The sequence below is a fragment of the Coregonus lavaretus genome (genome assembly GCF_964263955.1).
Source record: "Coregonus lavaretus genome assembly, chromosome: 21".
Classification (NCBI taxonomy): domain Eukaryota; kingdom Metazoa; phylum Chordata; class Actinopteri; order Salmoniformes; family Salmonidae; genus Coregonus; species Coregonus lavaretus.
The window spans coordinates 18,146,235-18,159,488 of record NC_140008.1 but is presented as its reverse complement, the minus strand read 5'-3'; the positions used below and the strand labels follow the sequence as shown (position 1 = coordinate 18,159,488).

At 43.0% G+C, this 13,254-nt stretch overlaps 1 protein-coding gene across 2 annotated transcripts in view; it reads right to left on the bottom strand.

The window, feature by feature from the left end:
* Window positions 1-1,709: 1,709 nt before the first annotated feature.
* The window catches only part of LOC311148998 (guanine nucleotide-binding protein subunit alpha-14-like), a gene marked incomplete at its 5' end in the record, with an annotated part of 49,989 nt that continues 38,444 nt past the window's right edge, over window positions 1,710-13,254 (bottom strand). For both annotated transcript variants that reach the window (XM_084186056.1, XM_084186055.1), the window contains 6 exons: window positions 1,710-4,297; window positions 6,136-6,289; window positions 7,287-7,416; window positions 8,476-8,604; window positions 9,694-9,848; window positions 10,060-10,244. In XM_084186056.1, coding sequence (XP_084042182.1) covers window positions 4,095-4,297; window positions 6,136-6,289; window positions 7,287-7,416; window positions 8,476-8,604; window positions 9,694-9,848; window positions 10,060-10,244 — 956 coding nt within the window. In that variant the 3' untranslated portion in view covers window positions 1,710-4,094. The remainder of the gene's footprint in view (window positions 4,298-6,135; window positions 6,290-7,286; window positions 7,417-8,475; window positions 8,605-9,693; window positions 9,849-10,059; window positions 10,245-13,254) is intronic.

Genomic DNA, 13,254 nt, shown 5'->3' with positions numbered 1-13,254 from the left:
CGGGGCGACAGTCATTTAGTTCAGTTACCTTTGCTTTCTTGGGTACAGGAACAACTTTAGCATTTTAGCTAATTTGAAACATTTCAACTACTTACAACTTTTTAGCTACTTTGCATGTTAGCTAACACTTCCCCTAACCCTAACCTTAACCCTTTCAGCTAACCCTTCCCCTAACCCTATAATGTCTAGCAACCCAAACGTTGCGAGTTCGAATCACATCAGGGACAACTTTAGCATTTTAGTTAACCGTTCCCTTTACTCTAACCCTTTTAGCTAATCCTTCCCCTAACTCTAACTCTAACCCTTTAACCTAACTCCTAAACTTAGTCCTGACCTTAACCCTAACCCCTAACCCCTAGCCTAGCTAACATTAGCCAGCTAGCTAAGGTAAGCCACCTAGCTAGAACTCATAAAATATCACACGTATTGCAAATTCGTAACATATAGTACATTTTGTAAATTCGTAACATATAGTACATTTTGCAAATTTGTAACATATTGTACATTTTGCAAATTAGTAAAATATCATACGAATTGTTATTCGTAGTATATCATACGAAATGGGTTCACAAATTCACAAATTAATACATACCATACGAAACGTAACATGTCATACTAAATGGAGTATCTCAGATTTACATACAGAATAATATAAAATGCTTTGAAACCAGGTTGCATAACAAGATACCCAGCGCTTCAAGACTCCTCCTCCACCCTCTCTCCCAACCTGCAAAATGTCAGTCGCATCTCGTGCCCTATACTTGTCTGTCCATAACGCATGTAAACAAGTAGCTTGCACGCTCCATAGCAAGCCGCTCCATCCACACTGATTGGTGAAGTCATTTAATGACCTAAATGTAAAAACACTGTTGATTTCACAGTTCAAAAAGGAACAGAAAGGAATGATATAAACCTGTACTTTTTTGGGTTCAAACCGGTTCAGAACTTTATTTTGCTGGTCAGAAGAGTGGTACGGAACAAAAGAAATAGTGGTTCTGTTCAGAACTAAACGATTGGAAAATAATTGATACAGTATTTGTTTATGTAAATGAATGTGTTCAGAGATACAGTATCTCTGCCCCAGGCTTATTTACAACACAACCATGCAATTGTTGTGACATCATTAACTAGTGTAACAATAACAAATCGGAAACCTGATATGCGTTACATAAGTAGTCATAAGCCTCTCCACCTATGGAGACTTTTGGTTTGAGTGGCGGCAGACTTGCACTATTGCAGTAAGTAAGCAACCATCAAAAAGCAGGTAATAACAATAGATTATCGAAGAACATCAGATATGGTATGAAGAAGCGAACAGACAGTGTCTGTCATAAAAGATGTTAAACTCTTGCTAATTTCCTCCTCAACCAAATCGACAAATAGACAAGCTGGCTTCCACGGCTAAGGTCCTGAGTTCTATTGCCAAAGCCAGCTGTCTGTTTGTGGACCCACACACCTGTCCTTAAAGGTTCTCTCTCTTACAGATTCTCTCTCGGGCCACACCTTAAGCACACAGGGATTTACTGAAATGATAAATGGCAGGTTAAAGATCCTATATGACTATTTGAAAAAAAGCAGGGTAAGCTAAGCCACTCCTCCTTGGAGTGATAAGTCACAGGAAGCTATATCAACAAGGCAAGCTATGCAGCAGTACACTACATTTCCCATGAGTACCATAGCCTGAAGAAAAACACAAAAACAGAATCTTTGTCAAAACATCATTTTAATCTAATTTGAAAATATTTCCCCAAATTCTTCCCAAATCTATACAAATATTTGCACCAAAGAAGAGTTATCCTAATGTTTAAGTCTGTAAGATATACAACACTTCCAGTCACTGAAGCTGTTAATGAGGTCGTCTAATATAAAAATAAGTGAATAATTCACTACATCAGGTAGCAGTGCCTATGTTCAGTTCTGCAGGGGAAGATACAATATATAGCTATAAAGTAGTTGCACATTCAGACCCAAATCCTTTACACAAAAACAATTTTAGTCAAAAGTTAGAAAACACAGGTCAAATCCTTATACTGTACACATTATTCACACTGTACCAAACCAATATTCTCAAACCTTGATAAAATAGATGCATACTACACTATATGATCCATGTCTGCAATTTGTCATTACTGACTTCAATTAAACGGAAGAGGTTTTAATCTGACTTTGAAGTCCTTTTCCACACACACACACGCACACACACTCTCACACTGACACGCACACACACTCTCACACTGACACGCACACACACTCTACTCTAGTGACGCACACAGGTTAGAATATTAATACCTGTATTATCAGACAGACTCCACCCTGCTCCACTCACACATATTGAGATGGATATTACACTCATATTTATAGAGACCATATCGCTTCAATTGCACCAATATAAAATCCAATATAAAATCCTACCGAACTTGTAACAATTTGAGCACAGCCAGAGCCTACTGAGCTAAGTATCGACTGAACATAAATATGGATATGGGGACCAGAGTAAAAGTGCTAACCAACGATGAATAAAGAGTTGTTTATAATCAACACAATGATTCAATTCTTTTTTTGCTGTGTAACCTTTGAAGACACTCCACAGCGCAGCCCGAAGAGATGATCAGAAAACTCCACTGCTCAAATCAAAGCCCTACCGTGGGCTGTAGCCTATCACCATTCACATCATAACTGTGCTGTTGATTTTTGGAGCTATCAGACAGTAGCAAGACTTAAAACACCCAGGATACCAGGCTTTTGTTTCAACTGGCCTCCCTCAGCCACCTAATAGCATTAACAGCAGCATGCCTGCCAGCTAGTATTAACCCAGTACTTGGCTCCTGCTCTTAAAGGGATATTTCACCCAAATTACAAAATAACACATTAGTTTCCTTATCCTGTAAGCAGTCTATGTACAAGATACAGTATGACAGCAATCCATGCTTTGGTTTAGTTCCCTTGCACGGTTTCCAAATGCTAACATTTTAGCATTTGTGGCACAAATCCGATTCAAGTCATGCCACAAATGCTAAAACATTTGCATTTGTAAACAGTGCCAGGGAAACTAAACCAACGCATTGATTGCTGTCATACCTTGTACATAGACTGCTTACAGGGCAAGGAGACCACCCAAATTACTAAATGACACATTGAACTATCCCTTTAAGGACTCTGATTTGTTGGTCAATGTATTGATTCACCGGCATTGTTGTTCCCATATGAACTCAATGTATAGCAGGTAGTGATTGGTCGTAAAGGCAAGTGCATTAGGGGAAGAGACTGAACAAGAACATCCACAATGAACCAAACCAAGAATCATAACAGTGTAGTACAGCATTGCGTTCCATAACATACTGTGTCAGGGGAACCCATCGACTCTCACATTTCCCGCCTTCATCACATCTCACAACTGGAATCCAGCGAGAAATATACGAGTGTGCCAATCATACCAATTAAAAGACAAACCAAACACAAAATGTTACACAAGCCTTCTATGGTGGCACCTTCTCATAAGTGTAAACTGGCAATGTGTTATGTTATGTAATGGCTACAACACGTGTACAGTATCGTTAATTCAACGCACTGATAGAGTGGAAGCTTCTGTAGTGATCTCTAGAGCAGAGGCATTTTCTATCAACAGGGTGGGGTTGGTGATACACATGGGCTATAGAGTTCTCCTCTCCACCTGTTAAAGTCATCACTCACAAAGTAATCACTTGAAACTGGACATCTCTAGTCCAGTTTCAAGCACTGGTAGAGCCACTGCATCTCCAAGCCCTTACACACAACATCATACAATAACAACCAGAGGGGGAAAAAAACAATGATCAGATCCTGTAGTGTGTGTGTGTGTGTGTGTGTGTGTGTGTGTGTGTGTGTGTGTGTGTGTGTGTGTGTGTGTGTGTGTGTGTGTACAGGAGTCCATTCTGTCTGCACCCCAAGGAGAGATTCCTTCCTACAATAAGGTTTGACCAGAAAGCATCCCCACTGGTGCTGAGATGGAGAGAGAGGAGAAAAGTGAGCGAGGGAGGGATGGGGGGAGAATCTCTTCAGCCCTGAGTGGTTGTTGAGTGAGTGTTGCTCCCCAGGCAGGAGGGCCCCTAGGCCCATCATATCACCCCGTAGTCCCTGAGGGACCTGAGGAGCACAGTGTCCTTGACGTCACTGAATACCTTGCGGATGTTGTTGGTGTCGGTGGCGCAGGTGAAGTGGGGGTACAGCGTCTTGCTCTCCTCCTTGTCCCGGCTGCGAGCCTGCTGCTCATACATCTTCTGGATGTACTTCATAGCATCCTGAGCGTCACGTCGCTTTCCTTCGGGTGTGGGGTGAGGAGGAGGACAGGGGACAGGAAAGAGATGGAGACAACCACAGTGAGGGAGGAGAGTGAGAGAGGGGAGAGAAGAGGTCAGGGGATGTGGGTAAATGGGAAAGAGAAATTGGAGGCCAATAGAAACAAAAATGAAAAGAAAAGGATAAAATGCCAAGATAGAACATATTTAATGGTTTTTCATACAAAGGCAACCATCACATAATGTTACCATCGCAACGTTATAGCGCAACAAGTTTAAATGGCAACTTTACATCAAACTGCCAATATGGATGAACCTAACCTCAGGGTGTCAGGTAGCCTGGCGGTTAGAGTGTTGGGCTAATAACCGAATGGTCACTGGTTCGAATACCCAAGCCGACAAGGTGAAAAATCTGTTGATGACACCTAATTTGCTCCACTACTATGGCTGACCCTGTAAAACAACACATTTCACTGCACCTATTTGGTGTATGTGACAAAATTCAATTCAGAGAGTTTATGGAGGAAGGAGTGATGGCTTGGTAAAGTGCAGGGTATTTATGGTTGCACTCCTCCAGCATCTTTTCATTTGGTCTGCGTCTCACAAATGTTATTCTTTGTGATCCGAACACCTCAAACTTCGATTTGTCTGTCCATAACACTTTTTTCCAATCTTCCTCTGTCCAGTGTCTGTGTTCTTTTGCCCATCCTAATCTTTTCTTTTTATTGGCCAGTCTGAGATATGTAATTTTTTTTTGCAACTCTGCCTAGAAGGTCAGCATCTCGGAGTCACCTCTTCACTGTTGACGTTGAGACTGGTGTTTTGCGGGTACTATTTAATGAAGCTGCCAGTTGAGGACCTGTGAGGCGTCTGTTTCTCAAACTAGACACTCTAATGTATTAGTTCTCTTGCTCAGTTGTGCACCGGGGCCTCCCACTCCTCTTTCTATTCTGGTTAGAGACAGTTTGCGCTGTTCTGTGAAGGGAGTAGTACACAGCGTTGTACGAGAGCTTCAGTTTCTTGGCAATTTCTCACATGGAATAGCCTTAATTTCTCAGAATAAGAATAGACTGACGAGTTTCAGAAGAAAGTTATTTGTTTCTGGCCATTTTGAGTCTGTAATCGAACCCACAATTGCTGATGCTCCAGATACTCAACTAGTCTCAAGAAGGCCAGTTTTATTGCTTCTTTAATCAGCACAACAGTTTTCAGCTGTGCTAATATAATTGCAAAATTATTTTCTAATGATCAATTAGCCTTTTAAAATGATAAACTTGGATTAGCAAACACAACGTGCCATTGGAACACAGGACTGATGGTTGCTGATAATGGGCCTCTGTACGCCTATGTAGATATTCCATTAAAAATCAGCCGTTTCCAGCTACAATAGCCATTTACAACATTAACAATGTCTACACTGGATTTCGGCACAATTTGATGTTATTTTAATGGACAAAAAAATTGCTTTTCTTTCGAAAACAAGGACATTTCTAAGTGACCCCAAACTTATGAACGGTAGTGTATACAGTATCTCACTATTATGCGTGGGAATACTTTGGAACAGATTTCCAAAACTAAAATCACTTGGAGCTAATTTGCTGGTGTTTTTGCAGTATTATTTTTACATGTCCAACAATAATACAAAAACCTGCCAGTTGAGGAACCCTGTCATAAGGTTTCTGTTATTCCAGCCAGAAGCAACAGTTAGCTACAACTCCATCGCACTGAGAAAGAAAAACTAACACCAAAGGATGTGATTCAATGTGTTTACATCCATCATCACACTTCTATTATCTACCTCGATGGAGGGGATGTGTGTGTGTGTGTGTGTGTGTGTGTGTGTGTGTGTGTGTAGACCTACCTGTGAACCCTGGGAAGTACTTCTGCAGGTCGGACGCCTGGATCTTATCAGCAAGGATGTCTGTCTTGTTGAGGAAGAGGATGATGGAGGTGTTGAGGAACCAAGGGGAGTGGATGGTGGTGTAGAACAGAGCCAAGCTCTCCTCCATACGGTTCTGATGGGGGAGAGAGGGAGGGGAGAGGTGGGAGAGGGGTGCGAGGAGAGTATATGGGGACAGGGGCACAGTGGAGGTTAATGAATTTAGAGAGAGACTCAAAAGCGTCCAGGAAAGATAAGCGGCTTAGTGAGCCTTGGTCAGGAGGGAGGGAGGGTTGGAGAGATAGTGGTATGGCAGCAGGTTTTGATACGCAACAGTGAAACCTGTTGGCCATGGCCAGAAAAAACTCTGAATAGAAAAACCTTGATGGAGGTTTCAATGTTTACTTGGTTGAGACCAAAATACAAACTATACCATGAAATGAAGGCCAACAATCAATCAATCAATCAATCAAATGTATTTATAAAGCCCTTTTTACATCAGCAGATGTCACAAAGTGCTATACAGAAACCCAGCCTAAAACCCCAAACAGCAAGCAATGCAGATGTAGAAGCACGGTGGCTAGGAAAAACTCCCTAGAAAGGCAGAAACCTAGGAAGAAACCTAGAGAGGAACCAGGCTTTGAGGGGTGGCCAGTCCCCTTCTGGCTGTGCCGGGTGGAGATTATAACAGTACATGGCCATTAAGGACAGATTTTTCTCCAAGATGTTCAAACGTTCATAGATGACCAGCAGGGTCAAATAATAATCACAGTGGTTGTAGAGGTACTGACCTGTCGCAACATCAGGAGTAAATGTCACTTGGCTTTTCATAGCCGGGCATTTAGAGGTTGAAATAGCAGGTGTGGTAGAGAGAGAGAGTTGAAAACAGCAGGTCTGGGACAAGGTAGCACATCCGGTGAACAGGTCAGGGTTCCATTGCCGCAGGCAGAAGAGTTGAAACTGGAGCAGCAGCACGACACAGAGGACAGACAGATAGACAGACAGGAAGGCAGGCAGGCTGGCAGGCAGGCAGCCAGCCAGTCAGACATATAGCCAGACAGGCAGAGACAGGCAGCCAGACAGGCAGGCCGAGACAGTCAGACAGGCAGGCAGACAGACAGACAGGTACTCACATTAGTCTCTCTCTCCTCCAGGACCTGGTCGTACTCGCTGAGGGAAGCCAGGAAAATGAGGGATGTGACGTCCTGAAAACAATGGATCCACTTCCGCCTCTCTGACTTCTGTCCACCCACATCCACAATCCTACCCGAAGAGAGATGAGAACACCTATTAGAGCATCTTTCAACACACTCACACACACCATTGTGCCCTTTATCAATAAGGTGTTTGTGATGCCACGCATGGCAGGGGCCTTGTCTTGGCGAGGCAGCTGGTCAGAGTTGTTAATGAGCTAGAAGTGTCTGAGGTGTAGTTAACACTGTGAGAAAGGCTGAGAGGCATATCCTCCTGTGTATACCGAGACTCCTTTCTTCTCTCTCCTGCTGTCACACATCAAACCTGTTTTTCACAGTTTCCTAGTCCTCATTCAAATGAGCCTCATAGAGCATCTGGCTCTAAAAATGCCATAATTGATACCTTTCCATTTCTACCCCACTGTATCCTGCCTGCCTGATTACAGAGACAAATTACAGTTGAACCTTTCACAACAGGGGTGGTGAAAAACACCACACCTGAACACAGCTGGACCTTTCATATTAATAATACAAAGGTCTCTGAAAAAACAATGACATCGCCATGTTCAAAAACATACAAATAAATTAGTGTGTTTTCAGCAAGTTTTCTGTATAATGCCAAATGTGATTGTATGTGCTTGTAATTCCACTGTGTCCAAAGCAGCCAAGGGTAGAGTCAGACAATATCAAAGATAGCCTATAGTGTGGTCCACGATCTATTATTATTTTTATTTTTTTTCAGACGCTCTTATCCAGAGCGACTTACAGTTAGTGCATACATTATTTTTTTTTGTATTTTTCATACTGGCCCCCCTTGGGAATTGAACCCACAACCCTGGCGTTGCAAACGCCATGCCCTACCAACTGAGCTACATCCCTGCCGGCCATTCCCTCCCCTACCCTGGACGACGCAGGGCCAATTATGCGCCGCCCCATGGGTCTCCCGGTCGCGGCCGGCTACGACAGAGCCTGGATTCGAACCAGGATCTCTAGTGGCACAGCTAGCACTGCGATGCAGTGCCTTAGACCACTGCGCCACTCGGGAGACAAGTGCAGCTCTAGTGTTCTATTATTTCCCTTGACGTCTGGGTGAGTCCAAGGTGAGCGATCTGAGTGAGGGTTTGGCCACCTGAGTGTGATGGTCTTCACAGTGAAGGAGTAGTCATGGATGCCAGTGGTGGGGAATCGAACCCGCAGTACGTCCTGATCAGTGGGGATGTAGTCTGGGGCAGATATGCGGTCCAGATTGGTCATGTAGCTGAAAAGTACAGAAACAGACAAAGACAAAGAAAGACAGCGAACACGTAACAAATGTGATACAATTATCTTTCCCAAGGTAATGACAATGGCAGTAGCAAGTTCATTCTATACATAAGACATGTAATATCAACTGTATGTTACATACAACAACAATCAACACAAATTGAGTAGTGCAGAATGAATTGAGCTACAGGAATAGGAGGGATGAGCACGCCCCCATCCACATCGATAGGGCTGTAGTGGAGTGGGTTGAGAGCTTCAAGTTCCTCGGTGTTCACATCACTAAGGAATTAACATGGTCCACACACACCTACACAGTTGTGAAGAGGGCACGACAACGCCTCTTCTCCCTTGGGAGGCTGAAAAGATTTGGCATGGGCCCTCAGATCCTCAAAAAGTTATAAAGCTGCACCATTGAGAGCATCTTGACTGGCTGCATCACCGCTTGGTACGGCAACTGCAAGGCACCAGACCAAAAGGTGCTACAGAGGCTGGTGAGTACGGCCCAGTACATCACTGGGGACGAGCTCACGAGCTCCCTGCCATCCAGGACCTCTATACCAGGCGGTGTCAGAGGAAGGCCCAAAAAATTGTCAAAGACTCCAGCCACCCAAGCCGTAGACTGTTCTCTCTGCTAATTGATTTGATTTATAACATCAAATCAAATGGTGCCTGACAAGATGGCTGTTTGTGTATATGTGTTTATAACATGGCTGAGGTCTGGTTATGTATTTATTTGTGGAGAACTAGCCCCCTCCAATGGACATCATGGACTTTGCAGTTGATAAGGACAGTGTACAATGTACAGTGCTGTACAATGGGGACACAGTTTTGTGAATTAAACAATCGTATTTTTTCATTAATTGGGATTATTAAATATAACATTTTGTATTTACATAGGTACATTTTACCAAGGAAACAAAAACCATCTACGTCTACTTTATCGTTTTTCATCCTCTACTGAAAAAAACAGGTGCAAATTTAGCAAATATTGCACTTGGGGCAAATGCTTAGTAAATATGTCCCACAGAGAGAGAGACAGAGAGAGATAAAGACAGAGAGCCAGAGAGAGACTGGTGGTACTCACTACTCTGTGGAGTCCAGCAGCTGGTACTCGCTGCGGCGGCTGTAGCAGACCCGGAGGCCTGGGTCGGCCCAGAGACGGTGGATGGCATCCACATAGCCTCTGTCCAGCTGGGTGACCTGCACTGTGTCCACATCCTGCATCCACCTGTCATACATCTGAGGGCAGATAGAGGGGCTTTAATTGGTGCAAATGTCTGACCCACAGGGTCAAAGAAAAATCTGTGAAAGCCTTACAAATCAAAAACACAGAAACGACATGTGTATAATGTGTTTTGTTTTGGTAAATAGACCCTACAGAGGGTGCCTTTCACTCATGGTTAGGCCAGTTTGATTGAACAGTATGTACAGTATGTAACCAGACCCTGACCTCATTCTCTGGGTAGGCATAGGGCAGTCTGAGGGTGTTCATGGCCCGGGTCATTGCCTTCACAGCCGTGAAGATGTTCTGGTAGATGAGCTTGGCGAAGTCCCGTCTTTCCTCCTCAGAGAAGCCTCTTCCATGGATGATCCTCATCTGTCTGATGAAGGTGGTTTTCCCACTCTCCCCCGTGCCTGAGGACACACAGCCCAGTGGACAGTCAGAGAGGAGAACATGTCCACTTCTCAGAAGATGATTAAACAATGCAATGTTACAATAAGTTGTTGATCCACTGAAGAGAGTCAGTCATCATTACACAATAAGAATTGGCATTCGGAAACATTCAAAACCTCACACATGCTTTCAAGCGATACCAGCCATCTACCTAGTGACATAACCTGGGGTAGACATAACATAGTTTACGTTTACTATGTTCCGTCTAGTCTATAAGACAAGGCTGAGAGACAAACCTTATATGAGAGGATACAGCTCTCAGGTAAAAGCCTAAGAGGAATGCATAGTTAACCATAAACTAAAGCTTTCGTGAAGTTGACAGGTTTTACAGATGTAGGCCACCGTCAAGTCAGGATGATAGTTTATTGTAACCTAATTAATTGGTTATGATACAGTTATTACACTTGAGAACTTATTCCACATCTGACTTGTCCTGTCCAAAGCACCCTTTGCAAAGGCTTCAGGTCAAAACGCTGGGTTTATGTGCAGGCTACTAAGGTTTGAATAAATAAAATAAGAATTGCATACTTGTCTTTTCTACAAAGTACCTATACACCATTTTTGTGTGTGTTCAATAAAATGTTTGAGCAAAGGTTTGAATAAACAAATCCTGTCCAAAGCACCCTTTGCAAAGGCTTCAGGTCAAAACGCTGGGTTTATATGCAGGCTACTAAGGTTTGAACAGGGACGGCCTGTTCAATAGGGCGATATGGGCGACGCACTGCCAAACGGGAAAAGGAAGGGATTTTTTTTCTAATCAATTATATCACGGCAACAGTAGTTATCAGTGTTGTAATCTATACGTCTGATCTGCCACAGTGCCACACTGCCACTAAATGTCGAATCAGGCTAAAGTCGTGCTTCAAATGGCTCCACCCCCTTTTGGGGCGATTTCAGTCAGATTGAAAATCGCCCAGAACTTCTGTCATAGACTCCCATGTAAAATCTATTTCTTCAATACAATCTCAATGGGTGTCTGTGGGCTTGCACTTACGCGCTTTCGTCATACGTTACGTAACCATGAACGTAACTGAGAAAAGAGTGGATTGTTTGAAAGAAGTTCCTTTTTGTCGGCGAACAAATGAAGATAAATTGGCAACGAAACAATTAGGACCTCCCAGACCAAATTTAATAATTCAACAGGTTTCTACTAAAGGCGGAAAGTCCTACACCCGAGGATTTTCCAAAAATTGGTACGAACGAAAAAAGACATTGCCACTCACTCAACTGGATGACGAGGGATACAGGCTAGCTGTCCGCCGCCACAACGATGAGGTTAGTGTTGATAATCACAAGTTTACTGGATGTGGATATGGTGTAATAAAGGCAGTTTATTCAGAGGTAAATATATCTGGAATCGCGTTCACGGACCCGTTCGTCAAACTCTTAGGGAGCTATAAATTAAGCCCCATTACTTACCATATCAGATAAGAGAAATTGCTGCAGCTACATATATTTTACATCCTGGCCCTACATAGTTCACTATTTGCATCACTTACCAAAATATTACATGTGGTCATATATGCTTGGAAATTGGAGATGCCATAGAACGTCAAAAAAGTAAACATTGCTGGAGACACATTGCCGTTTTGGAGAAGACATCGCGTTTGCTAGCGAAGAGATTTGTTGTGGCAAATGAACTTGGGCTGGGAATTGCCAGGAACCTCACGATAAGATATATGCATCAGCATTGCGAGTCTCATGATTCTATACGTATTGCGATTCGATACTGTGATTTTATTGCGCACCATATGTCTGTTGCAGAGGGATCAGAAAGCCATGAGAACGAGTTTTGATCAGTCATGGAAATAAAAGTGCTGAAAACAAATTGGCTCCCAATGTGAAAAGATTGAGAACAAGCTATGAAGGAACAATAATGGTGTTTTGGTGCAGGTACAGCCAACTAGCGCTAAAATATTGCGATATTGTCAATACAGTATATCGTAAAGTATCACTATGTAACTCGATTTCTTTCATCCCAATCCCTCAAATTAACGGTAAATAACTGAATTGTTTGCCCCACATTTAGCTAAGATGATTAGCTAGCCAGCTAAAATGTTTTATTTAGTTAGCAGTCGCATCTACAATAGTTTACTGTCAATAACATGTCTCCAAAAATGACGTGGTGTCTCCAATTGTGTTGACATTTTACAATTGCAATGCGCATCCATGAGTATCCACTTTCTGTAGCTCAGCTGGTAGAGCATGGTGCTTGTAACGCCAAGGTAGTGGGTTCGATCCCCGGGACCACCCATACACAAAAATGTATGCACGCATGACTGTAAGTCGCTTTGGATAAAAGCGTCTGCTAAATGGCATATTATTATTATTATTATTATTATTATTATCTGAAGAGAGCCCCGAAACATTGTGTGCAGACATTTTATGCAATAAATGAAGTAGGTTCAATCTAGTAGTTCTGATCTTCTGATTGGTCCTGATGAGTTGGGCGAGGTCCCCTGCAGGCTACTGTCACTGTTGCATTGGCTCTGAGTCGGGTTCTCTGTCTTCAAATGTTCAGCCTAAGAGAGGGGATTTTTGTGTGTGTGTGTGTGTGTGTGTGTTTAACAGTGATGATGTGTGTGTGTGTGTGTGTGTGTTTAACAGTGATGATGTGTGTGTGTGTGTGTTTGTGTGTGTGTGTGTCCTCAGAGCAAGAACTCGTGAGTTGGAAGAACTGAGAGGCCTATGGCGTGGGTGTTGTCCTTGGCCACCTGCTGACAAGGCTGACAAGATAGGACCCTTTTGTCCATTGTTATTGGATAGGAACAGAACTTATAACCAGCTCCTGACCTAAATAGATCTTAGCACAACATTTTACTCAACATATCATATTCCATATTCACTATAACAAATATATTTACTACGACATTAGCAAGAACCGCCACATCCTCAGCCGGCTAATCCAGTGTGTGAAGTTTTGCGGAGTGTTTGAGTTAGCTTTGCGAGGCAAAGATGAAACTGAGGGCT